This window comes from Komagataella phaffii, chromosome 4 (assembly GCF_000027005.1).
Source record: "Komagataella phaffii GS115 chromosome 4, complete sequence".
NCBI lineage: Eukaryota > Fungi > Ascomycota > Pichiomycetes > Pichiales > Pichiaceae > Komagataella > Komagataella phaffii.
Genome location: NC_012966.1, coordinates 482,617 through 508,116, shown reverse-complemented (window position 1 = coordinate 508,116; position 25,500 = coordinate 482,617). Strand labels below are relative to the sequence as shown.

At 40.9% G+C, this 25,500-nt stretch overlaps 14 protein-coding genes across 14 annotated transcripts; 6 read left to right on the top strand and 8 right to left on the bottom strand.

The window, feature by feature from the left end:
- Window positions 1-147: 147 nt before the first annotated feature.
- On the top strand, window positions 148-2,169 carry PAS_chr4_0250 (uncharacterized protein; the record flags this gene model as incomplete). The annotated part of the gene is made up of 1 exon (XM_002493615.1): window positions 148-2,169. The coding sequence occupies one exon, from the start codon at window positions 148-150 to the stop codon at window positions 2,167-2,169; it is 2,022 nt and encodes a 673-aa protein (XP_002493660.1).
- Window positions 2,170-2,242: 73 nt separating this feature from the next.
- On the bottom strand, window positions 2,243-2,512 carry PAS_chr4_0249 (putative transcription factor; the record flags this gene model as incomplete). Its single annotated transcript, XM_002493614.1, has 1 exon — window positions 2,243-2,512. One exon carries the CDS (start codon window positions 2,510-2,512, stop codon window positions 2,243-2,245), a length of 270 nt encoding a protein of 89 aa, XP_002493659.1.
- Window positions 2,513-2,660: 148 nt separating this feature from the next.
- On the bottom strand, window positions 2,661-3,878 carry PAS_chr4_0248 (Mitochondrial branched-chain amino acid aminotransferase, homolog of murine ECA39; the record flags this gene model as incomplete). The annotated part of the gene is made up of 1 exon (XM_002493613.1): window positions 2,661-3,878. One exon carries the CDS (start codon window positions 3,876-3,878, stop codon window positions 2,661-2,663), a length of 1,218 nt encoding a protein of 405 aa, XP_002493658.1.
- Window positions 3,879-4,195: 317 nt separating this feature from the next.
- PAS_chr4_0247 (5,10-methenyltetrahydrofolate synthetase, involved in folic acid biosynthesis) lies at window positions 4,196-4,831 on the top strand (the record flags this gene model as incomplete). Its single annotated transcript, XM_002493612.1, has 1 exon — window positions 4,196-4,831. One exon carries the CDS (start codon window positions 4,196-4,198, stop codon window positions 4,829-4,831), a length of 636 nt encoding a protein of 211 aa, XP_002493657.1.
- A 17-nt stretch (window positions 4,832-4,848) lies between these two features.
- PAS_chr4_0933 (uncharacterized protein) lies at window positions 4,849-5,679 on the bottom strand (the record flags this gene model as incomplete). The annotated part of the gene is made up of 1 exon (XM_002493611.1): window positions 4,849-5,679. The coding sequence occupies one exon, from the start codon at window positions 5,677-5,679 to the stop codon at window positions 4,849-4,851; it is 831 nt and encodes a 276-aa protein (XP_002493656.1).
- A 196-nt stretch (window positions 5,680-5,875) lies between these two features.
- Window positions 5,876-6,940, bottom strand: PAS_chr4_0246 (40S ribosomal protein S4; the record flags this gene model as incomplete). Its single annotated transcript, XM_002493610.1, has 2 exons — window positions 5,876-6,710; window positions 6,927-6,940. 2 exons carry the CDS (start codon window positions 6,938-6,940, stop codon window positions 5,876-5,878), a joined length of 849 nt encoding a protein of 282 aa, XP_002493655.1.
- A 355-nt stretch (window positions 6,941-7,295) lies between these two features.
- On the bottom strand, window positions 7,296-9,548 carry PAS_chr4_0932 (uncharacterized protein; the record flags this gene model as incomplete). Its single annotated transcript, XM_002493609.1, has 1 exon — window positions 7,296-9,548. The coding sequence occupies one exon, from the start codon at window positions 9,546-9,548 to the stop codon at window positions 7,296-7,298; it is 2,253 nt and encodes a 750-aa protein (XP_002493654.1).
- Window positions 9,549-9,922: 374 nt separating this feature from the next.
- Window positions 9,923-10,573, top strand: PAS_chr4_0245 (Hypothetical protein; the record flags this gene model as incomplete). The annotated part of the gene is made up of 1 exon (XM_002493608.1): window positions 9,923-10,573. The coding sequence occupies one exon, from the start codon at window positions 9,923-9,925 to the stop codon at window positions 10,571-10,573; it is 651 nt and encodes a 216-aa protein (XP_002493653.1).
- A 68-nt stretch (window positions 10,574-10,641) lies between these two features.
- PAS_chr4_0244 (Hypothetical protein) lies at window positions 10,642-11,373 on the bottom strand (the record flags this gene model as incomplete). Its single annotated transcript, XM_002493607.1, has 1 exon — window positions 10,642-11,373. The coding sequence occupies one exon, from the start codon at window positions 11,371-11,373 to the stop codon at window positions 10,642-10,644; it is 732 nt and encodes a 243-aa protein (XP_002493652.1).
- Window positions 11,374-12,134: 761 nt separating this feature from the next.
- PAS_chr4_0243 (uncharacterized protein) lies at window positions 12,135-13,982 on the top strand (the record flags this gene model as incomplete). The annotated part of the gene is made up of 1 exon (XM_002493606.1): window positions 12,135-13,982. The coding sequence occupies one exon, from the start codon at window positions 12,135-12,137 to the stop codon at window positions 13,980-13,982; it is 1,848 nt and encodes a 615-aa protein (XP_002493651.1).
- A 161-nt stretch (window positions 13,983-14,143) lies between these two features.
- On the top strand, window positions 14,144-15,397 carry PAS_chr4_0242 (uncharacterized protein; the record flags this gene model as incomplete). Its single annotated transcript, XM_002493605.1, has 1 exon — window positions 14,144-15,397. One exon carries the CDS (start codon window positions 14,144-14,146, stop codon window positions 15,395-15,397), a length of 1,254 nt encoding a protein of 417 aa, XP_002493650.1.
- A 52-nt stretch (window positions 15,398-15,449) lies between these two features.
- Window positions 15,450-17,609, bottom strand: PAS_chr4_0241 (Putative ATPase of the AAA family; the record flags this gene model as incomplete). Its single annotated transcript, XM_002493604.1, has 1 exon — window positions 15,450-17,609. One exon carries the CDS (start codon window positions 17,607-17,609, stop codon window positions 15,450-15,452), a length of 2,160 nt encoding a protein of 719 aa, XP_002493649.1.
- A 2,023-nt stretch (window positions 17,610-19,632) lies between these two features.
- Window positions 19,633-21,753, top strand: PAS_chr4_0240 (uncharacterized protein; the record flags this gene model as incomplete). The annotated part of the gene is made up of 1 exon (XM_002493603.1): window positions 19,633-21,753. One exon carries the CDS (start codon window positions 19,633-19,635, stop codon window positions 21,751-21,753), a length of 2,121 nt encoding a protein of 706 aa, XP_002493648.1.
- A 96-nt stretch (window positions 21,754-21,849) lies between these two features.
- On the bottom strand, window positions 21,850-25,326 carry PAS_chr4_0239 (Second-largest subunit of RNA polymerase III; the record flags this gene model as incomplete). The annotated part of the gene is made up of 1 exon (XM_002493602.1): window positions 21,850-25,326. The coding sequence occupies one exon, from the start codon at window positions 25,324-25,326 to the stop codon at window positions 21,850-21,852; it is 3,477 nt and encodes a 1,158-aa protein (XP_002493647.1).
- Window positions 25,327-25,500: the final 174 nt, after the last annotated feature.

Genomic DNA, 25,500 nt, shown 5'->3' with positions numbered 1-25,500 from the left:
ATTCCTTCTCTTTGGCCGGATATCTACTTGGTATGTACTGCACCTGAACACCAGACTATTCAATCTCTTTATCCTTAAATAAGAAAATTTTCTTTTAGTGATACAACTACTCTGAATTTTCCCACCTCTTAAGCTACTGACCCTCTGATGCTTAACTTGGTGCTGTTCAGAAATGAGCTATTGAGGACCTCTTATTTTATGAGAGGTTCGACAGTTCGGATGTTCTCATCTCGAAGTTTTCAGTTATCCTCTGAAAGACAGGAGACTTTATTTGAAAAATCCCATAAATCGTCCCAAGAAACTGTTGAGGCTTCTGAGAATCCAACCATCAAGCCGATAAATGTAAAGGCTATTGAGACACCTTCTCATGTGAACCTCATCAACGGTAAACACGTAAAAGATTCCAATTTGGCCCACCATATCAAGCAAGCTTTTATGAAACTGGTAGGACAAACGTTCACCCCCGTTCAAGAGGCCACTATTGACGAATTTCTCACTGCTGAAAGAGGGCTTGTTGTTCGTGCCAAAACAGGTACTGGGAAAACCCTTGCTTTTGGTCTGCCCCTTTTGCACAAACTGAAACATAGAAAACATCCTAATGTCCCACATGTCGAAACTGTGATTTTTGCCCCAACCAGAGATCTTGCAATTCAAACTTCAGATGCGATCCACAATCTTATGAGAAACTGCTCGTTACCTATCAACAATAAGAATATTGAAAAGATTGTAGGTGGTCAAGATATGAGACAACAGATCAAAAAATGTACCCAATTTCAGAAGCCTCCTATCGTAGCTGCTACGCCAGGTAGGTTCCTTGATTTGATTACCAACTCGAAAAATTTTCAATCCGCTTTTACCAGGGTTGAAAACGTGATTATTGATGAAGCTGACGAACTGTTATCAATGAGTTTCAAGGAGGATTTGGAGAGAATTATGGACAAACTGAAGGAATTGAATACTTCAGACGTGGATCCCAAGTTCAAAGTCTTATTGTTCTCTGCTACTATCGACAAAAATGTCCTGTCCCTCGCTGAGAACATTATGGGAAAAGACTACAAATTCATTGATACCAATGTTGGATCCGAATCTGAAGTTAACCAAAGTGTGGAACAAACTTTAGTCGTGAGTGATTCTATTTTCCACAGTTATGCTGCGTTGGTTGATTACGTTTACCAGCACAAAGATGAACCGAAGTTCAAGCCAATGATTTTCCTGCCAAACACATACAGTGTTGATTTTGTATTCAACCTGTTGAACAAGATCATACCAAAGCCACCTATGAATGCCAGAGACAAACGAGATTACGTTTGCCGCTTACATGGAAAGCTTACACAAGGGCGTCGTAATATGGCCCAATTGACGTTTAAAATCCGCAAGCGTGCCATTTTGGTTTGCTCCAATGTTGCCTCGAGAGGTTTAGATTTCCCAGATGTCACACATGTTTTACAAATTGGAGTTAACCACGATGTATCCAACTATACCCATCGAGTTGGACGTACTGGTAGAGCCGGAAAGATTGGCAAATCCATCCTTTTCACTACCGACTTTGAGCAGCCATTCGTTGAAAAGCTAAAGGAGAATGGAAATAAGTTTCACGAAGTGATAGAATCTAAACCAAATGAAGACATTGAAAGAAAGATTAGAAACACTGTTAAAAATGAAGATTTTGACCAGATTGCAACTTCCAACTTGGGGATCTACAACCAATTGCCTGAAAAGTTTGGTAAGATCAGCAAGAAGGACTACGTTAAGCATTGTGCTTTGCTATACAGAGATATGAAATACGGGCCAGGCGGAGCATTTGAAGACGTTGAAGAGTCTGCCCAGGAGAAACCATTCCTCTCCTCAAGAGCAGCTTCTGGACTAGGAATCAACACTGACTACTCTAGAAGATACTATGACATCCCTGGATCCGCCACCAGCAGGGGATCTTCAGGATATAGAAACAAGAGTGGAGCTGGTAACAGAGGAGGTTACCGCAACAATGACAGAGGAGGATACCGTAAGAACGATAGAGGTGGGTTTGGAGGAGAGAATAAGGGAGGTTTCAGCAGAGACAGAGGTAATTACAAGAGTAGTGGTAAGAATAGCCGTACTTGGGAAGAAAGAGGAGGAAGTTCCAACAAGAACAGTAATAACTTTAGAAACGACAGATACAGCAAGTATTAGATCATGGATTGAGTTTTCCTTGTAAATAATGAAATGGGCATGAATTTAAATGTCTAGTTGTATATATTTTAATTCAACCAAACACTTCTAAGCATTCTATACAAGTTTTCAGATTTTCTATCATATTATTAACAGCTACCCTTAGTATACGGTCACTTTGTCCTTGAAATTTAATGATCAGCGCAATGTCATCGCTGAGAAGTTCTTTGCTAGAGTAAAAGTCCACCTGAATCTCAGTAGGCTTCAAAACTGGATCTGGACTTAAAGAGTTCTTAACATACTCAACATGCTGTAGAGACTCTAATGGTATATTCAAGTCCAGCTTGTAATCCAGTGTGGTCATACTTGTGGGCTAGAAGAGATGATGAGAAAATGAGGATAATTTTTCCATTACATAAGCGATTGAGTATGCAGTGTTGGTTTGCCTATGAAAGGTGAAGGAGTTATTACACAAGGATTTTATTAAGTACAGTTTTAGGGATCTAATCTATCTAATTTATGACTCTTGACCACTCACTGTCAACAACACCGTATTGGATGTCAGCAATCCAGTCGGCAACAGTCTTGGCCATCTCACCATATTGTTCACCAGGTACCAATGGCACGTCGTAATCCTTTCCGTTAAAGGCAATGTTCTTGATTGGAGCAACGACAGCAGCAGTTCCTGAACCAAAGGCCTCTACTAGCAAACCGTTTTCAGCTTTTTCAGCAACCTCGTGGGCAGTGTAATATCTCTCGTTAACTTCCCACTCATTAGGGTCCAGCCTATCACGAGCTAATTTTAATATAGAGTCTCTGGTGACACCCTCCAAAATAGTTCCATCTAATGGAGCAGTTACAAGTTCTTTCTTTCCAGTGTCTGCATTCTTGAACACAAAGAAAACGTTCATAGTTCCAACCTCGGTGATAAACTTCTCTTCTCCAAACAGCCACAAGTTCTGTTGATGACCATTCTTGGCTGCAGACAGCTGAGGCTTAATGCACGGAGCGTAGTTGGCACCCAGTTTCTTGTCACCAACACCTCCTGGCCAAGCTCTAGTGGCGTAGTCGGTGGCCTCTAATGAAATAGCTTTGTATCCAGTTGGGTAGTAAGGGCCCACTGGGGAGCAAATTACGTAGAGCAAGGCCTTATCTGGGGCACCTACTCCAAGTCCAGATGAAGTTCCGATCAATGTGGGTCTAATGTACAATGAGTAGCCTTCTCCTTCGGGGACAAATGATTGATCAAGTTTGAGCAACTCGCTGATTAATTTGATAAGTTCCTCGCCGTCAACAGTTGGAAGACATATACGAGCGGCGGATTTGTTGAAACGTGCCATGTTCATGTCGGGTCTAAACAGACGTATTTTTCCTTGGGAGTCTTTGTAGGCCTTCATACCTTCAAATAACTCAAATGCATAATGAAAAACGCAAGCAGAAGGATCCAAAGAAAGAGGGCCGTAAGGCTTAATCTCTGGGGTGCCCCAACCGCTTGCTTGGTCGAATTCAACTGTCAACATGTGGTCGGTGAAAGACTGACCAAAAACAAGCTTTTCCTTAGGAAGCTTGGATTTTGGCTGAGTGGTACGAGTGACCTGAAGTTTAGAAGCATCCAGTGGAACCAAGTCACTGGCCATATGGTCAGTTGCAAGATATTTTGCAAAATTCTGGTGAGCACTAGTGGCCATTTTTGGTATATTGCGAATTGATCTTTTGACAAATGTTTGCATTTGTCCTTTAATTTATAGGGTGAGGTTAATGTGTAGAATTAGTCACTTTACCGAGGGTGCGTTCAACAGGGAGTTTTCCTTATTATATTTACCGGAAAAAAATGTCCCTTCGGAAGGCAATTTTTTCCTCCTGGAGAACTGATGCTCGTCTGAGGGGTCTTGAAACCTCCGTCGGTTATTCGAGGATATATTTTCTCTATGATTAAGTGAACCGGTAACGGGCCGGTCTTGCTCGACCATACAAACTCACAACCGTCAGCCGATGATGACTATTTTATTTTTCAGTCCTAATTAGAGCTTGCAAACCCGCATGATAGATGTCAAAATCCATCGTGAGATCTCAGATAAAGAAATGCCTCTCACAGCTATCAATTGATTACATTTCGCATCAGTCCAATCACATTGCATCGTTGTTGCTCACGCTACCGGAATATCAGAATGCATCAAAGATTGCACTTTATATGAATATGCCACACGGGGAAGTGCAGACCCTTCCTTTGATAAGGAAGATTTTTGAAGATGGCAAAAGGTTATTTCTGCCTCGCATCACAAAGCTAGAAGATGGATCGTTTCAAAGGTTTCCTGGTCAGAAATCTTATCTGCAAATGCTGGAAGTGCCCAATTTGTCTCAAGTTTTAACTCTCAAACCCAGAGGGGTCTACAAACTTTTGGAGCCAGAATCTAATTCGGGAGTGAATGGCTTGGAGTCAGGAATTGATATTGTGGTTCTTCCTGGTGTTGCCTTCACCAAGGATTGTTACAGGATGGGTCATGGGGCCGGTTTCTATGACGATTACATCAAGAGATACCAAGAATCTACTGGCAATCCGAGACCACTGTTGATTGGGATAGGCCTGAAAGAGCAGTTGGTGGATTCCCTGCCAATCGAGGCGCATGATGAAAAATTGGACTATGTATTGATTGACAGTGACATTTACAGACGGTCATCTTAAACATTCAATTTCTCTCGTTACTTGTCGATCTTAAATACTGCATCACCATTCACCAAAACCCGTTGATTTACTGTTTCAATGTTGGCCTTGACATTGACAGAATCCTTATCCCCACCAGGTTGGCACTGAGATTTTATCACTATGAAATTGTCAGCCAGTGTCGGAGATCTGTAGGATATCGTAAGTGTTTTTGTGTGGATCATATTATAGCTCATCTCGTCATTATATTTCAAATTCAAATTCTTTTTCTTATTGAATTCTAGAATTGAACATCTCTTTAGATTTTCATCTAGAATTGTAGCTAGTATTCCTCCATGAACTAGTAATGGATATCCACAGAGTTTCCTGCCCACATGAACAACAGTAATCATCTCTTCAGTGGACTCATTCACGAACGCTACAGGCATCACTGCGAAACCTCCTGGTACATTCAATGTACCCCCAATAAGACTGTTTTCCAAGATATTACCTTCCAAATTTTGCCATGCCCTGAACTTGACATATCTGGGGTCGTTGCTTAGCGCTTTCACTATCGGCAATCCTTGCAGCTGTAATTCCAAAGAAGTCATATACTCAGCGTATTCAAAAGAGTCACCGTCCTCTGGCAAACTCGTTGCTGATAATTGATATATACTGTAAAGCGGCAATTGAGAAGCTGCGAGTCCACCTAAGGCAAATGCCCCCAAATAGTACTTCCAGTATCCGCCACGACGGGGAGTTTGTAAGGGTGTTGTGGTAGAATTAAACCTACTGCTCCTAATCAATCCTCTAGAACACGACAAAACAATCCTCTTACTGACATTTCTTGAAGTATATGACGGCAAAACTCGGTTACTCAATGAATACATGGTTAGTGATAGTGCGGAGGAGTTCCATCGATGCCCTCCAAAAACAGAGAGGGATAAATACTTCAGCCTATTATGTAATCAAAACCATTTACCCAAAACCTAATCAAGTCACCTACCTCTACAATGATGCACAATAAATTAGCAGTCTACTGTCTGTATAATACGAATACCTTGGTGTTACTTTATCCTAGTATATTTACTCAAAATCAACTTCAGAATCAACGTCAGCCTCTTCCTCAACCTCTTCTTCGGCCTCAACATCCAGACCCTGTTGTTGACGTCTCTGGTCACGCTCCTCAGCAATGGACAACTTGATACCCTTACCCTTTGGAAGGGAGATGATTGGGGCGTTAGCTTCACCAATGATGAAAACGTTGGACAATCTAGTAACGAACTGGTTTTCCAGAGCATCCTTGATGTGAACCAAGTCGAAACCACCCTCGTGCTTTTCACGGTGGGTAATGACACCGACTCTTCCCAAGTTACGACCACCGGTAACCATGACTAACTTACCAACATCAAACTTAACAAAGTCCAAAATCTTTCCGGTAGCCAGGTCAATCTTGATAGAGTCGTTAACCTTGATATCTGGGTCAGGGTATCTGATGGTTCTACCGTCGTGGGTGACCAAGTATGGGATACCCTTCTTTCCTAATTGCACCTTCTTAACCTTACCCAACTTGTAAGTGGCCTCCTCGTCGGTGATTCTGTGGACAGCAAATCTACCCTTGACGTCGTAGACCAATCTGAAGTTTTCGTTGGTGGCCTCCAAAGTGATGACGTCCATGAAACCAGCTGGGAATGTAGCATCGGTTCTGACTTTACCGTCGACCTGGACGTGTCTCTGCATCAAAATGGCCTTGACCTCACGACCGTTCAAAGCATACTTAAGACGGTTTCTCAAGAACACAATCAATGGCAGGGACTCACGCAACTTGTGAGGACCTGGGGATGGTCTTGGGGCATAAGTACCCGACAACTTGTCAAGCATCCAGTGGGATGGAGCTGCGAGACGCTTTAGATGCTTCTTTCTAAAAGAATTGTTAGTACTTGCGACTTCATTATCCTTCAATAGCTTTGCAGAAAACAACAATCTCCCAGTCAAAAGAGATGATCATGATGAAAAACTTTTCAAAGTTGACGTCTTGATCCACAACCTTGTGTTCAGATCTGAACATGGACCATCTCTGTTCTCTTGAAATATTGCTCCTTCCATTTTCTGCTAATCCGTGAACAAAATAACATACGGTCCTCTAGCCATTTTCAATTAATTACTTCAATGGTTCTACTAAGATGAAAAAAGAGAAAACTCTGGGTGAATTTTTTTAGCGCTACCATAGCATGGGAGAGGTTTTCCCCTACCGCGATGAATCGCGGCTGTCGTGTGCTGCTCACTGTCTCTCTCTCCGTTTGATGAACAAATATGGAAGGTCGTGTTTCGGTGAACAAGTGTACCCGTGTCTGCTAACAAAGTTTGGGCCCTCCCCTAATGTTTGTCATGTGACAAAATGTTGAGATGTTGGACTATTTCTATGAGAATTTAGTAGCTGGGGTAAAGTAGAAGCAATAGATTAAAAGTCAAAAATGATACAAAAGTTATTAAAAATTACGCCTATTTAGGCCCAGTTCTCTGTGACATATCTCTTCAGCATCTCTCCAACGTTCCATTCATTTTCAACATCATTGTAAACTTGAATTGATCGCAAGAAACTCTGATATAATGTAGTGTTGCCAACTTTGGTAGCACTTTGTAAGTATACGGGTTCCCTTGGTTGCACCCATGATCTCTTGTCTAAATCGACATTGAGGATTTGTCGCAAAGCGTACAAAATGTATGGCTCTATAAAGTCGTAAAACACGACATCAATCACTTCATCTTCATCATCCGGTATCACCAAGTCAAATATTATATTGGATATGCTATCATTGTAGTGTCTTTGATAGCTTTGAATAACGCATGGAGGTTCATAAAAACTGATTTGCTTATGTTTAGTATCGTCTCCTTCATCTCCAAAATCGTCATTTGTTACGTATCCGTGGGTAAGCTTGTTCCAATTAAAAAATTCTAGCAGCTTGACCAAAACATGCTGCTCATGATGAGGTAAGAAGGGCTGTTGCTCTTTCTCTTTGGCGTTTCTAACATCCGATTGGAACTTGCCCATCATGATCAACTTTTCAATCAAATTTGAACGTGCAAAAGGGGACATCAAAGTTGTGAGATCAACAATATCCTGGCCAAAGAGTCGATCTCTGGAAGAATGGTCTCCATTATAGTAATCGCTCATAATGTCCAAAGAGAAGTCCTGGTCTGCATTCTTATCCAAATTGCTAATGATATAATCTAACTGGTTTAAGGTTGGAAGTATCTGCAACGCAATTTTCTTAGGGACTGCTGGGATAACCCTCCATTGGTTCAAGAATGGGCTGATTGTATATTTGGTGTTTTCGGAAAAAATACCTTTGTAAAGATCATACCGTATAGCACCTGTGTTGATGATAACGACTCGGGCATTACTGGGTTCAAACGGTTCATCTCCTAACTTAACTCTATAAGGCAGCGTTGGGAGGATTTCATCAGAAATGAGACTGTAAAGATTCTGGTGGTGTGGATATGGTCTTCCTGCAAGGTAGTAATTTCTTGGAACCCTACCGTATTCTTTGGTTAGGTTTAGTTCACTTACTGTTGATATAATCTTGTCTGAAAGTGTGACTCCCTCTTCCGTGTTGAATTCACTAACTTTGGAGATATTTGTATGAAAAAGCATAGAATGTAAGTTGAAATCGATATACTTCCTGTCAATATTATCCCAAGCCCAATTGCTTGTGTCCTTTGAGGTGGCACTGTCTATATTGTTCATTGACAAGAAACCGATGGTTTCACAAAATCTACCACTCTGTAACCCTGTTGAAAGGTCATCATGAACAACAAAGTCTCTGATATGTGAATGACCTCCAAAATATTGAATTATCTTATCCGGAAACTTAGAACGGAGATAGTCATGTAACATACGAGACTCAGCCCAGACATGATGGACTGGAAGGTGGCCCACAACTACGATGATTTCTGGCCTGTGATTGCTCTTGATAGTCTCAATGATTGCATCAAGAGAACCAGTTTGGATCATTGTAGAAATTGAAGTTACTCTCACCCTCTCATTTCCAGTATATCTAAAGTCGAACATGAAAGACAATCCAAGAATAGTTCTCCTGGTGTTTTTGGACTTCCAGACACGATATTGGCTGTTCCCGAATGGAACCCATTCACCGTCACCTGTAAGGTATTCCACATTTGTGGAAATATATCTATCACCATAATGCGGAATTACTGTGGAAAATTCTAACTCACTCACAGCTTCAGAGTAAAGCTCATGATTACCGACAGTAAGTAAGTCGAAATCAATAGCCGAGAAGATATTGTTGGATCGTAGTCCATTGGGGGAAGTGCAGTCACTCAATCCATTTCCATCGTGTCGATCACCAGAATCGACCAAAATTAAATCTTTTCCTTCTTGAAAGAGTAAATCTTTTAACCTCTGAACGAATGACAAAAAGTCTCCCCAATCCGAGGAATATTGGGGTTGAGTGGGATGACCCATATACCAGCCATGAGTATCAGTAGTGTGTAAGAAATTGAGCTCTCCTGTGTTGAAAGAGCGGAGTTGGTCGTAGTAATTAATGAACCTTGATTGCAATTGTTGTCTTGAATCAATAGCATCTGCATGGCGCAGATTCAGTTTAAATAAAATGTTGTTCGCCCTATAATCCTGTGACGTTGACCCATTAGATACTGATCTAAAGTCTAGAAGGTTAACCAGCACAAGCAATGTGACTATTGAGAGGGTTATCACCCTCTTCTCCAACAATCCCATTCTTAGTAAGCGTCTTCAGTTGCCTGTAAACAGTAATCTTTCAGGCACAGAAAGACCACAAAAGGATAAAGCGTTTCTTGTCAGTATATCAGAAGTCTCCTTTCACCTAAAAAAGTAACTGTAGGTTAGCTATTGAAAGAGGGTCAAGAACGACGTCAAAAAAAGTGTAGTTCGGATACGATGGGATGAGGTATATATTTATGTTTGACATACCTAACCTTTACGGTGCACAGAAATTCGCAACAATTACGGGCTAAACACCGAACGGGTAATAATATGGGTGTATTTTCGAGCCTGCCGATCTTCTCCAAAAAGGCTTCCATTTAATTGGTCTCATCGAAACCAGAGGTTCACAGTTTAGAAAAGCCTAGAGCATGTCCGAGACAACAGCAGAGCAAACGGTCGTGGAGCAGTTCCACCTGCCACAACCTTTTTGGCCAACTACAAAAACTAAAGAAGGAGAGTATGTTCCAAAGGATTCAATTAGAGAAGCTTCCAAGGTGTTTATAGGTTCAGGTGTCTTACTTGGAGGTATGCACTTCAGAAGGTTGATGCAATATAAGAAAGGTTCTGCCAGACCAGGATTGGCTAAATATTTGAATTTGTTTTCCTTGAGCAAGAGCCAGTTGATTGGATTCCCTGTGGCCCTGGGTGCTTTTTCATTCTTATCTCATTCTTTTGCCAATTTGCAAGAGGGACAGACTGCCACTGGCGAGTTCGCAGCTAGCTCGATTGCATCTCTTATCGGACTGTCCATCTTCCGTACAAAGAAGCCACTTTCTTCCAATGTGGCCATTGCCGTTGGAATGGGATCATTATTTGGATTCTTGACCTGGGCTGGAAACTTCAACTTGGGTGACAACTCTTATAGAGCAGCTCTTGAAGCTGGAAATGGTAACGAAGGTGGTTTCGACAACAAGGTTATCAAAACCGAAAGGCAAGGTTTCTGGGAAGGTGTTTACAGAAGACCACTATCCCAAACCGTTGAAGACTTGGGTGAGGGAAGAGGTATTATCACACAATAGGAGGAGCTTACAAGTAGGAGCAGTAGATCGGTCATATTTATTTATTTTGTTAATACTAGCGCAAATTATTACATTCCCATTTCTCTCATGGCTTCTAATTCGTCCTGGAAATCCAGTTCCTGGTTCTGGACTGTGGGTTCGTCGATGTCTAGCATTTCTTCGTGAGTAGGGTCCTTTGATGCAGACGTAGACGTAGAATTGGATGGCATTGTTGTATAAATGTCGTCGTCATCGTCATCAACAAAAAGGTGGGTATTTAGTGTACTGTCCTGTGGTTCTGTATTAGAAAACACTGTAGTTTCCCCTGGTGTAGACTCTCTGACTGGTAGTTCATCTTTCTCACCATTTTCCACCAGTATATCATCAAATTGACCAGTTTCATTGTAGAACTTTCTATTGATTTCATCTTTTGTCGTTTGAACTCTCCACCTTTTCACTCTTGGTCTGTTTGAGGCTCTTGCACATACTTTGGTAAAATCGTTGAAGTTTGCTCTGGGATAAACTTGATGGCCCCATAATTGGTACATTTGTAGTAGCTTTTCCATGTTTTCCATATGATAGGATCTGGTAAATTCTTTGTAGGGTTTTCTCTTCTTGAACTTGAAATTCTGACACTGTCTTAACAAGTCGGGATAACCTTTACTGGATAGTAGAACATCCTCGTTTAAAACATACAACTTTCTCCTCGTGGAAGTAGATTTCTTAGGACCCAAGAGATCTTGGTTAGTTTCATCGATGTCCTTACTTTGGGTATCAGCAGAAGCCCCGAGGACATTATCGGGGTCAAGCTCATCAGACATGATTATGTTATATCGTAAGATGGAACGCGGTTCTCAGATATTTTATACGCGACTACAAAATAGTAGTATCCTGGACTGTTCAATGTTGAGGAAATCCGTAATAGTCCAGGCAACAGCAGGGATTGAGGATAGAAATTATCCGCCTGAACACTACGATTATTATTATTGTGGTAGCATGGATCAATGAATCGTTTAAATTGATTTTGTACTATGTAGCTACTTCTATTCGGTGGTTTAGTCTGAAGAAGTACAGATTATTGAATTATAAAATGGAAGTCATTAGTCGATTAAATGACAATGTAATTCCATAGATAGAGTACTTTGTATTCCAGATTTCATTTACCGTGATTCAAAATCTGTAGCGTTGATAGCTTTGACGCTTTCGATTCATAATTCTATCGGTTGAAGCACACATTTATACTATAAGTAATGACTGTTTTGAAAAACATTGAGATTTGGGTGTCGATCCAGTCTCTGGAGGCCTTGAAGTTTCTAGCTTATCATTTTGGCAAAAAATTCCTTCATCTTTACCAAACTTAACGTTCAAAGGAAAACTGGTATCAGGAAAAAGCCTGCGTAGCGTAATGGTTAACGCGTTTGACTTCTAATCAAAAGATTCTGGGTTCGACTCCCAGCGTGGGTGCGGTGCTTTCTTCTAATTTTTTTTTTTTTTTTCAGATCATCCCATTCTTTTCTTGTAGCAGGTCAGGTTAAGCAGGCAATATTTTACTTCCTCATACAGTCTCATATCAGCGTAGACTATGACTACCAAACGGGCAAACAGCACATCAAAGGCTGCAATAAAGAAGCAAGATATCACGATAAAGCCAACTGATGAGGAGGAGGCCAAGGCTAGAACGTATTTTAATCAGGAAATCTTCGATGATGAGTACAAGAATGGGTTGAAAAGTTCTATCAAGACTTCCAAGCCTTATCATTGGGGAACAATAACAGAACTTATGAACGATCAGTTGCTCAGAGATGTTAGGGCTGAAATTTTGAGTGAGATTGTCTTCACTAAGAAAGAAACTGATATCTATAAGGTCTACCAGAGTGGTGATCTTGCTAACATGTCTGGACTAAACTGGGACGATTTGTCACGACTCCCAAATCTGTACAAGCTGAGATCAGCAATTTATTCTAAAACATTCAGGGACTACATTTCTTATGTCACCGGCTGTGGGAAGCTTAGTGGTATTAAGACAGATATGAGTATCAATACTTATAGAAAGGGATGTCATCTTCTGACTCACGATGATGTTATTGGAACAAGAAGAGTGAGTTTTATCCTCTATATGCCTGAGCCTGGTAGGACGTGGAAACCACACTACGGAGGTTCTTTAAGGCTGTTCGACTCAATTGTTCCCAACGTACCCAAATCTGATTTCGAATGCAAGTTGACGCCTCAATTCAACCAAATCGCCTTTTTTACAGTGCAGCCGGGCTTATCGTTTCATGATGTTGAAGAAGTCCGCGTGGACAAACATAGATTGAGTATTCAAGGTTGGTTTCATATCCCGCAAAAAGGAGAAGAAGGCTTTATTCCAGGGGAACAAGAGCGTACAGAAGCACGCAGTACATTGCAACAATTAGAGTCGAAAGGGTTGAAAGAATATGATTTTCCTAAAATTAGAAGGACTGAAATATCACCAGATGATATTTCCCATTATGAAGCTGATGTAGACAGAAACTTGGTGCTTTCCCAACAAGATCTCACATACTTGGGTCAGTTTATCAATCCAGCTGTACTGAACACTTCGTCTGTTAAAAAGCTGAATGAAAGTTTTGTAAATGAGTCTGTCATTGAAATTCAAAGCTTCCTGAATAACGAGTATGCAAGTATCCTGAAGAAAGTCTTACGTCGTCACGAGTTAGATGGCTCGTTACCTCAAAAACAAGATGAAGTTGAATTTCCTTGGAAATTGGCTATTCCACCCCACAAGCAACGATACATATACATGGACGGATTGGACGAACAACCTATAGATAACGCTGACACCATAGACTTTGTTAACCACGTTGCCCCACAGGAATTACCTAATTTTGGCATGACTTCAAAATATTTCAGTCAGTTGGATTCTGCTCAGTCAGACAAGAAACACGAAACAAAAGAGGACAATGGCTACGCAGCTTCTTCTAAGCTTTGCGAACTAGCATCTTTGTTCAAGAGCATAGCCTTTAAAAAATGGTTGACCTTGGTTAGTGGTCTTGTGGTTGTGAGAGACCAGGTATTAGTTAGACGATTTAGACCTGGCCAAGATTTTATTTTGGCTACCCAATTAGACAAGACTGGTGAAGGGCTCATAGACGGAATTCTAGAGGCAACGCTGAACCTTACGCCGTCAAGTGGATGGGAAACTGGAGAGGTGGGAGGCTACGAGCTGTGTATGATGAGTAATGACGACAACGAAGAAGACGATGACCCTGCCATATACAAACAATCTGAAAATGACGAAGACGTCTTATACACTTCTCAAGCGAGCTGGAATAAGCTCACGATCATGTTACGTGACTCTTCCGTGTTGAAGTTCGTCAAATACGTGAGCTTCAACGCTCCTGGCTCCAGATGGGATATTAATGCAACTTGGGATGCCAAGAGTACAGACTGAACATATGTCATTATTACATAATCAATTAACAGATCTGCATCGAAAGGAAAGAAAACTGGCCTCTTATGTAGGGTGCCATCGGGCAGTTGTTTTTTTTTTTCTCTCTATTTCCGATTCACCCTTCAAGATTGTAATTGTAAATTTGTATCAACCCTATTCAAATGGTCAAGGATACCGAGTATTATGACGTGCTCGGAGTCAGCCCCGATGCCAAGGACATTGATATCAAGAAGGCATACAGAAAGAAGGCTATGCTCACACATCCTGACAAGAATCCTAATGACTCCGAAGCGGCAAAAAAGTTCCAGATCATTGGAGAAGCATACCAGGTCTTGAAAGATCCTCAACTGAGAAAGAACTACGATGAATTTGGCAAAGAACAAGCCGTACCAGAACAAGGATTCGAAGACCCGGGAGAGATGTTCAGTAGCATCTTTGGTGGCGAATCGTTTAAAGACTGGATAGGCGAATTGTCAATGATGAAGGATCTTACCAGAACAACTGAAGTTTTGGAGAAATTGGACATTGATGAGGAAACAGTTCCGGAAACCACTGACGTATCTCACCCCAACTCTGAAACCTCCGAGGCCAAACCGACCCTTACGGAGAAGGATCGTAAGAAGAAGGTAACTGCCAAACAAAGGGAGGAATTACTCAAGCTAAGGGATGAGCAGAGGGAGGAGCAAAAGAAGAGAGTGGAAGAGCTATCTGAAAAACTGGTGAACAAGATCAATTTGCTGGTTGATACCACGCAAGAGTCAGAGATCAAACCTGAGAGCATCCAGAACTTCAAAGATAAAGTTCTCAATAAAGAAATCGAAGATATGAAAATTGAATCATTTGGTCTAGAAATGCTCCATCTGATCGGAAAGATTTATATTTTTCAATCGACATCATTTATCAAGGCACAAAAACCAATCATGGGTAAATTTTCCAAAGTCTTCTCTTCGGTTAAGCAGAAGCATAATTCGGCAAAGAGTCTGTTTGGTATGCTTTCAAGTGCAGTAGATGCTCAAACTACAATGGAAGAAATTTCCAAGATGCAGGAGAAGTCAGGCTCTCTCGATGAATATACAAAGGCAGAAATGGACCGACTGATGACTGGTAAAGCTCTCCATACTGCTTGGGTTTCATCGAAGTATGAAATTCAGAACACTTTGAAGAAAGTGTGTGCAAATATTTTGCACGATAAGGCTGTAAACCTTCCAGTTCGTGTCATGAGAGCTAAGGCCCTTTTGATCATAGGAAACGAGTTTCTTAATGCTAAGCGCTCTCCTGATGAAGAAGAAGATGCTCGTGTATTTGAAGAGTTAGTAAACGAAGCTAAGGGTGTTAGGGTAAAGGATCTTAGAAACCCCAAAAGACACAACCCTATCACTGTTGATGTGCACGAGAACGTAAACGGTAAAGAATAATGTGTATATGTATGTGCTTTCGTATCCTAAACAAACTTTAATATTACTATTTTCAAACACCAGAAGAACCGTACAGCTTTGCCCATTCTTCAAATTGTAAAAGTCCTTCTTTCGACACACTTGGTCTGATGTAGTTTAAAGAGGATTTGAAATCTTCCAAGCTTACTGGTCGGATTTCGTTCTTGTTTGTCATCAAAAGCTTGTCTCCCAGTTGTCTTAGCGGACCCATTGCTGCATCTTTCGCCAATGCAGTAATGTCTGATCCACTAAATCCTTCAGTTAATTTGACTAAAGCTGTAAAATCCTCATTGGATAAAGTATGATTTTGATAGGATAGAAGTTTTGATAACTGTGCTTTCCTAGTTTCCTCTTCCGGCAATGGAATGTACTGGCGGCGAACAAAACGTCTTCGAGCTGCCTCATCAATAGCCCAGGGAAGATTCGTAGCTGCCAGTACAAGTACTCGCTGCAAATCTTCTCCCGAATCCTTACCTGCAGCTGCCTTTGTTAAGTCACTCCATTGTACTAGAAACTCATTTTTGATTCTTCTTGACGATTCATTTTCCCCATCTTGATTTCTTGAAGAAAGTAACGAGTCGATTTCATCGACAAAAATAATTGCAGGTGCCAATTTTTTGGCCAGTTGGAATAAAGCTCGAACAAGCTTTTCAGATTCTCCAAGAAACTTGGAAGTCAAGGATGATGCAGATATAGAAAAGAAAGTGGATTTGGATTCTGTTGCAACAGCTCTCGCCAACATTGTTTTTCCCGTTCCTGGCGGACCAAACAACAGCATTCCACGCGCTGGTTCTCTTAAACCACTGAAGAGATCGGGACGAAGAAAGGGGTAAACTACAGTTTCCTTCAAAGAGTTTTTGGCACTTTCCAAGCCTGCAATATCTTCCCAATGAACTTCGTCCCCATGCACAATGATTTCGTTGAGAATTTGTTTGGCAGCCAATGGATCCACCCCACGAAGTGAAGCAATTAGGGCTTCAGAGTCGTCAATCTTGTCAGAATCATCTTGTGAATTGTCACTCGTATCGCTGGATAAAGATTCTTTCTTGGTGGGAGGTCTATTAGGGGAAAGAGAAGGAGATTTCTTTCGACTTGTAGGGACAGATCTCGATCTTGGAGTGGAAGGCTTCTTAGAAGACGATGAAGGCTTTGTTGAACTTGCAGTTGCTGGGTTTATAGTTTTCTTTACTGAAACAAGAGATGCAGATTTAGGCGGTGGTCTTGTCAGTTGAGGGCGTGCTGAAGTATTAGAGGGATTCTTGTATGACTGCTTTTGTTTGGTAATAACAAACTTTGGTACTGATGGTTGCTTGTAGACATATGCAGCTTTTCTGGAGGCTGGTGTACTATTAGTATGTGTGCTAGATGGTTCTGTAGCACTATTCGAAGGAGGTGACTTTAACCTGGTCAGCTCCAGACTTTGGAGTTCTGTATCCAAATCTATTAAGTTCTCTTCGGTTGCTAGATGAGGTGATTTAGTTCGTTGTTCCCTGGATGAGTTTCCTGCTTTCTCTAGTTCTCGTAATGTGGCTTCCCTTTCCAATTCTTTCAACGCTGTGTCACTCTTTGTCATTATCGTGTCACTAAAGGAGTCAAACATTGAGGAGTATGATTTGGTTGCTTTGTTGACATTCAAACTCGAAGAAGGAGACCAATTATTTCGATGTGCATGTTCCTCGTCTTGGGTCCAGCTAAGTGACGCCGCTGTCTTCGCATTGTTGGATGTTGCAGATCTATTATTGGAGGTCGTGGTTCGCAGAGTCTTTTGCATAGCTCTCTTACGTGTTTGCATTGGTTGAGGGTTAGAAGTCCTCAAAGTGGGTACGTTCAAGGAAGACGAAGTTAACGATCCAGGGTTCGACTTGGAACGTTGCTTTTGACGAGCCTGATTATCCTCATTCAGCTTCGTCTGTAAACGGGTCAGATGATCATCACTCTGCGATTGAAGGATCTGGATCTCACTGAGTACGTGTTCCTCCTCTTCGGTTAGGGCTATATTGTTGATCACCTTGTCCACGGCATCAAGCTTGTAGAGGACAGTTGTATGGAGCGCCTTCCAGCCTTGTAGGGCTTCGGCAGGGTTCCCTGATTGCTCTAAATGAATGTTATTGAGGGCGGTGTTAGCCACTTCATTATACAGCTCTAAAAGAGTATTTAGAGGTGTTTGGGAGTGTTTATGTTTTCTTTTAAACATAACAGTCTCATGAGCGAGTGGCAGTGAAGAGTTAGTTAGAAGGTATCCCAAAATACACTTAGAAAGGGAATGTCTGTGGGGAGGTCATAGCGATCGCTGATGTAGAGAGGCAGAGTTTTCATCTGACCACACAAATGAAACTTGGCGCAGAGGTCAAGTGACATGAAAAAGAGAAGGGCGACAGAAAGTAGCTCTAGAGTGATTACTAGACTATATGGGTTACATGTTACGGGAATGTACAGACTTTACGGGATACGCTATCGTGAGTAGAGAATAACGTATACTTTGAAGCCAGATTGATCTGTCCGGACTTTATCAACAACTAGGTCACATTAGAGGCTCCACCAGACTTCAAACAGCATCCCTCAATTAAGAGGCGACACCTAACAGACGAATGGCAATGGAACACATCCTTTTAACTCAACTAGCTGCCAAATTATCCGGAGGCAACTTTCAAAGAGAAGAAAATTTTTTCGTGATAGTTTGACTTTATACGAAATCTCAAGGCGCGAAATTTCCTATCCAGTAGCCGTGAGAAAATCTAAGATGAACTGGGATCTGAGGTCTAGGTGGAGGTGGGCAAGAAAATGAGAAAAAAAAGAACAATAGAAGAGCAAGAAAATAATAGCCAATCATACGCTTGTTATTTACCGGTCGTGATGCAGCAAACGAGGTAAAATTGGAGAAGCCGTCACCCTCCAATTGCGTATAGATCTAGGGTTTCGGATTTAGGAGCGAGGTGAATACAGCTAGTCATGTGATGAAATCTGACACTTGAAACATTCCAGCTAAGTCACCTTGAGTTCCTGAATCCAATAGATCATCAAGATAATGTTAAGAGAGTGTCTTGATCTTCAAAGCCGGCACAATTATATCCGTACGCAGGCAGGTTGTAGATATAGATTGTCGTTATTTCCGTTGCCGAGTGTCCTGACCCACGGATTCTGCTCATGCCCCCCTTGATCTGTGCGTAATTACGGAAAATCCTGGTGAAACTGAGGCACCAGCTATAAATCAAGCTTTTGAAATTAGCGCTATGGTAACTGATATTATCGTTTTTTGATTGATCAATCTGATAAAAAATCCACCTCTGTTATCCGTCCATCGAGATTTAGCATTTTATTGCGACTGAAAGCTTATTTTGTTTACGGCTGTTTCTTGTTTCTGTGCTTGGAATCTTGTTACTTTCTTTTTGAAACATCTTCCTAATCCCATGAGATCCAAAACGGGGATGCTAGTTCCGCTGCAATAGCTCTTGGATAGTGGGGTTTCGTTGATCACTTACATAGGTTCACACTTAAGCTTGGACGGCAGATTTTTTGTGCAGCCTCCTGCATTATTCAATGCACCAAAAAAATATCAATTTTATTATATCCAATAAAGTAGTCCAGCATTTTAACCACTCGGAATTATTTTTGCACGAGAAAAGTTTTCGTTTCTTGTACTTGTCCCAGCAATAGCCAAAGTCTGTAAACAGAACTTTCCACTCTCAATTATTCCCCTACGTTTGAGATATCAAGTTGTGAAAACAAAATATGCTCACTTTTTTCCTTTTTGAATCGCAGAGTAAGGGGATGTCGAAATAAGCTTTTGAGTCCAGATTATACAGGGGTAAGAATTATGCAATCTTCAAACCTGTCTGAAGGTGGAAGTCAATACACTCTTCAATGACCAACGCTTTCCACAAAACGGGTTGATTTGATACTTAGATCTTGAAACGGACTGTCCCCCTGGCATGTTTCAAAAAGCAAATTGAAATAACTCCCATAAGTCGCAGCATCAAGATAGTTCATAGCCAGATGTCAAACACGGAAAACAGCTATCGTTGATGTGGGTCGGCTTTTCATGATTCCCAGGTCGGAAAGTTAGTCTACTATGCAGCTCCTGCATAACATTGAAATTATTTCTCATGTTCAGACAAATTCAGCCAATTACTACTATTCAATTAATTTCTTACGTCTTTTCAAGAAATTCTATTTAAGGCAAGGCAAAACCTTATACACTTGGAAAGGCCGTGTTCAAAATGCTACAATTTATTCCTGTGCTATTGGCTTCACTGCTCTTCACCATAGCGCAAGCTAAATATAGTGACCCTGGTGCAATGGCTCTATACAGCTGTAGTTATTTTAGCTTCTTGTTTGATTACACTCCTATTACAAAGGACACATACTGGGAGATAAATTGTCATTATGAACCAGCTTTCCAAACTATTGCAATATGTTTGAATCAGTTTGACGACGGTAGCTATGCTGAAAGAGGCTTCCATGCTTTGCAGGAAAGTTGTTCAAAGTACGGTTCACTTTCCAACTTGACTCAAGATTACTTTGAAGATCAAGCCAAGAATGGATCTCAGTACCTTATTCAAGCGGATTCGTTCAATGCCACTGCAGACATTTTGCACAACCCTGTCCAGCTCAATCTGACATTTGTTGATCTTTACTACAAGTCATATGTTCAGTTTTACTGGAACTTTGACTTTTCTCAAGATACAGTGGCTATCGTGCTCCATGTTTACGTTGTTGGAATACTGCTTATGTTTGTGTTGGTTAACTTGATGAAAAAATTTGGATTAATTACTAAGTTTAAGGGAAACAGAGTGATCAATGCTTTTAGAAGATATATATCGCTTCCGGCACTAGTTGGAAGGAAACATACAGAAGCAGCAGGTTTCTGGAAGGTCTTCACTACATTGTTACCCACCCGACTTGATTTTTTTATCATTGGAGGTTATCTTGTCGCCTACATTGTCATGATGAGTGTTCACTACAATGTTGCACATGACGTGATTTTCCTCAATAAGACTGAAGCTAGAATCAGATATTTTGCTGACAGAACAGGTATTATAGCATTTGTTCAACTACCTCTTTTGTTCCTGTTTGGAGGTCGAAACAACATTCTCTCCTTCTGCACTGGTCTCAACTTTTCCAGTTTTATTGTTTATCATAAATGGATTGCCAGAATAATGGTATTTAATGCCATCATGCATTCTGCTGCATGGACTTGGTTGGAAAGAGACTATCTTCCAGAAATGTTTGCAGACACATATTGGAAGTGGGGTGTCGTTGCTACCATTGTGTGCAGTTTGATGGTTCTGTTCTCCTTCCACTGTGTTAGGAACACAATGTACGAGTTTTTCCTCTATGCACATATAATACTTGGTTGTTTGTTTGTTGTGGGCATATGGTACCACTGCATTGAACTGGGATGGATGCAATGGGTGTATGCTTCAATTGCCATCTGGGCATTTGACAGACTTATAAGATTAGTAAGGATTGCTTATTATGGATTTCCAAAGGCAACGATACAGGTTGTTGGGGAGGAAACTATGAAGGTAAGTTTCCCAAAGCCATCTAGGTGGAAGTCTAACCCAGCTAACCATATATTCCTGTATTTTGGTGATAAGCTAAGATTCTTCCAATCCCACCCCTTCACACCAGTTATCTATGATGACAAGATTGTTGTCTACATTAAAGTTAAGAAGGGTATAACTAAGAAAATCTACGAGCAAGCTGTCAAGACCGCCAACGGACAGATAACAATGAGGGTTGGTGTTGAGGGTCCTTATGGGCATTCTTCTCCCCTTCACAAATATGATAGGGCCCTTCTGGTGGCTGGGGGTAACGGTATACCAGGACCGTTTGATCATGCTTTCAAGTTGGTTACTGACAAAAATCCCACAATAGCTAGTCAAAAAGTCAAGCTAGTTTGGATTTCCCAGAGCTTTCACACTATCAAATCGTTCTTACCTGAGCTTGTTCTGTTGAAGGAAAAATGTCCACAAAATAAGGCTCTGGAGGTGCAGATTTATTTAACGAGAGAAACTCCTATTCCAATGTACGTCTCTGAAGACGATTTTAAGGATACTGTAAATAAGGAAAAAGAGTCGGTATCTGATAGTTTTTCACTCTTGGAAATTGATAATGTCTCCGTTGATAACATCAAAGATTTTGTGCACTTTAGTTTTGGAAGGCCTGACTTGAAATCAATAATTGTTGACGAATTTACTGAAGCGGAGGACTGCTCTGTTGGTATTGTCACTTGTGGGCCTACCAAGATGGTTGACGAAATCAGAGAGTTAGTAGCACATAACCTAAACAAATGCAAGGGAAGAGTTGATCTGTTCGAAGAATTGGAGTTATGGTAAGCAAATTATTTTTTGTATGATATTGATCTATAATTAAATGCTTTTATTCTTAAATCGCTAACTGGTAGAATCTATTTCACCTAATAGTACCCGTCGTCAAAAGACATCCCCAAGTTCTAAACGTGGAGCTATGTTCATACTTACTAATTCCTGGAACAACAATTTAGCAGCGTAAGGAATTGTCATTTTGATGATAAATTCACTGGATTTACAAGTTGGGCACCAGCCATTGTACCCCATCAAACCACAAGTATTGCAGACATCTACTTCAAAAGCATCGGAGCTGATCATTAGTCTCTCTAGTAACAGCTGGGAAGCCCCATAAGCAACCACACAGTCTCTCTCCATTTCACCTAATCTAAGACCACCATCTCTTGACCTACCTTCAGTTGGTTGACGGGTTAATACAGCCCGAGGACCTCTCGACCTAGCATGCATCTTATCCAAAACCATATGCTTCAGTTTCTGATAGTAAATGGGACCAAAGAAAATGTAAGCTTGCAGACACTCGCCAGTAATACCAGAATAAAGTTGGTCTTTTCCGCTGTAACTGAATCCTTTATCAATCAATATTTGAGACATCTCCTTCAAATCAGACCCCCCGAAACAAGTACCATATTGTAAAGATCCGTCTAAAACACCGGCTTTTCCACTTATAAGTTCAATCATTTTACCCACAGTCATACGAGAAGGGAAACCGTGAGGATTCATAATGATATCGGGAGATATTCCATCATCATTGAATGGCAAATCTTCTTGCTGTACAATGATACCACAAACACCTTTCTGTCCATGTCTGGAAGAAAACTTGTCACCTAATTCGGGTCGGCGAGTCTGTCTAAGTAAAGCCTTAACGAGAACCTGATCATTCTCTCCAAGTGACATCATCATTTGGTCAATATAACTTGGTTCAGGTCCACGATAAACCATTGGCGTCTCTCTGTGTTGTTCCTTTCTCTGAGAATCATCTGGAGTTTGGCCAATGATGGATTCTTCTGAATTTATAGGGACAAATTTGTTCACGTAAACCTGCCCACTTTCTAATGGCAAACCAACTTCTCCTAAACCGTCAGGTCCTAATGAACGGTGTTGAAAAATGGGCTCTCCTTGATCATTGACGGACATACCACCCAGAATATCCTTTGTATGGTTTGGATATCGCTTCAGCAATGTAGTATTCTTACGGAAAACTTGACATCTTCCGAAACCTCTATCAATACTGGCTTTGTTCAAGACCAAGGCATCCTCAATATCATATCCTGAATACGACATCACTGCAACAGTAGCATTTTGTCCAGCAGGCAGTTTGTCGTAGCCGATTAATTCAATGGTCTTTGTTTTAACCATTGGTTGTTGGGGATATACCATAAGATACAACAGAGTATCTATTCTGTTGAATTGGTTATAACCAATAGCTCCAATAGCCTGCTTACCCATCGCACATTGATATGTATTTCTTGGAGATTGATTATGGTGAGGGTAAGGAATTAAACCAGCTACTGCACCAAGAACTGTGAAAGGTTCAATCTCCAAGTGGGTGGTGTAATTTTTGATATCCTTTTCATACAGAGCAATCAAGGAGTCATTTTCCTCGTTGACATCAAGGTATTCCACTAGACCATTCGTTAAAAAAGAATCAAACTGCCATTCTCCATCTTTCAGTTTTTGTAAATGATGTGCCTCAACTTTGGAAACTCCATTCTCTACGATGATCAAAGGACGACAAATACGACCTCCATCAGCTGCAAGATGAACAGCTTTATGATGCGAGTTAATGTAGATGGATATGAAAGCGGAAACTTTTCCTGACCGCCTCAACTTCCTGAATTTGGTAACAAACACAGTTGGATATCGGATGACCCCTATCATAGTACCGTTCAAGTAGACACCAAAGTTGCTTCGAGAACTAATTACACTGGAATCCACAATCTTAATGTCTTCAGCTCCTAACAGATAGCAAATTTTTCTAACTGGCTCCTCCTCGTCATCAGTGGTAATGTGGGTCATTAAGGCCAAATTCTTAACTAAACCACAAGCTTCACCTTCCGGAGTATCAGAAGTACAAAGCATACCAAATTGGGAAGGCTGCAAAGCTCTTGGACCCGAAACTTTTCTAGATTTCTCAAATTGGGATGAGATACGAGTCATCATACCCAAAGCACTGATATAGGACAGCCTAGATAATACATGAGTGACACCTGCCCGTTCCATCTTGAAACGTTTTAGTGACCAGTTTCCTGTTGAAATGGCACGATTAATACCTGTGGTAATGTTGTTGGAGTGAACATTGATACTTAGTAAAGCATCAAATTCTGAGGCTCTGTTAGGTTTCTTGAGAATTTTGTCAATATTGGCCTTGAAATCTGAGTTGAATTTCTTAAACAAATCTTCGAATAGAAGCGACATTAACTGACCGGCCAACTCTAATCTTTTGTTACCCACGTAGTCCCTATCGTCTATCATTGTGGGGTTATGCATCGCCATAACCACTCTTCTAGTCATGATGGCAAGGTATATAGCCTTTTCTCTGAAGTTAAGATCTTCGACAGAGATATGTGCAACAATGGTATTTGCAATCGCTTCGACACCTTCTTGATAGATAGATAATTTTGGAGCACCTAGTCTTCTCATGGTCTTAACTCGTTTACCAATATACTCTAGAGCATCCCTTTGAGTATGAATATCGAGTTTTGCAGCTTCTTCGAAATTGATAGTGAAAAGGTCCTGATACGTTGAATCATCGCCACAAACTAGTTGCATGATTTCCAAATCAGACACGATTCCAGCAGCTTTCAGCACTAGCACAATAGGAACTTCCTCGGAGATGGAATTGTGTTTGAGATAAATCTTGTTATTTTTGGTAACAACGTATGTTTTAGATTTTCTTTCATGTGTCGAAGAAGTCACTGAAGCTTGCACGATTTGTTTCTTATCATCAGCTTCTACAATGATTCTGTTTTTACTTAACTGCTCCTGCACCAAAATTACCTTCTCGGTACCATTCACAATAAAATATCCACCAGGGTCTAATGGACATTCACACAACGAAGCCATTTGAGATTCATCCTTGCTTTCCAATATACATTTGTTGGAGCGCAACATAATAGGCATTTTACCAATTTCAAGATCTCTATGCATAATAATTTTTCTCCCCCGGGTATACTCAACATCCACGTAGATTGGAGCACTATAGGTGGTATCACTCAATCTACATTGGTGGGGCGGAATCATGTTCCGCTTGACTTTCTGTAAGTCTTCTGTAGACTTATATCCAACCCTGATGTCCAAGTATTTCAGATAGAACTCCGGATCCACATCACTGAGCACCTTTTCGTTAGCTTTGATAATCTTTTTCAAATCTTTATCCACAAAGTAGTTGAAAGAGTCTAGATGCTGTTTAACCAGTCCTTTAACTTGAAGGAAAGCTGGTAAAAGGTTCCACTTATCTTCTGCCGTGTTTATTGGATCAGCTAGGGCTTTTCCTTTGTAAATAGGTTTCAAAAGTTCACCAAAAGCGTCATCAGCTTCTTCCGTTTTAACTGGCTTATTCAAGGGTTTCTTCCGAGGCGGCATTGCTTACTTTTGTTTCCAAAAAACCACCCCTTTCTGTGCTGATAACTAAAAGCACTTGGAGAGAAATCAAATCAAAAGTTTCAGAAAAAAAAAAATGCTAACTACAAACAGCTTACAAATTTTCTTGGAAAATGTTTACATAAGCTTCGATACTCAGATGTCTCTACAAAAAAT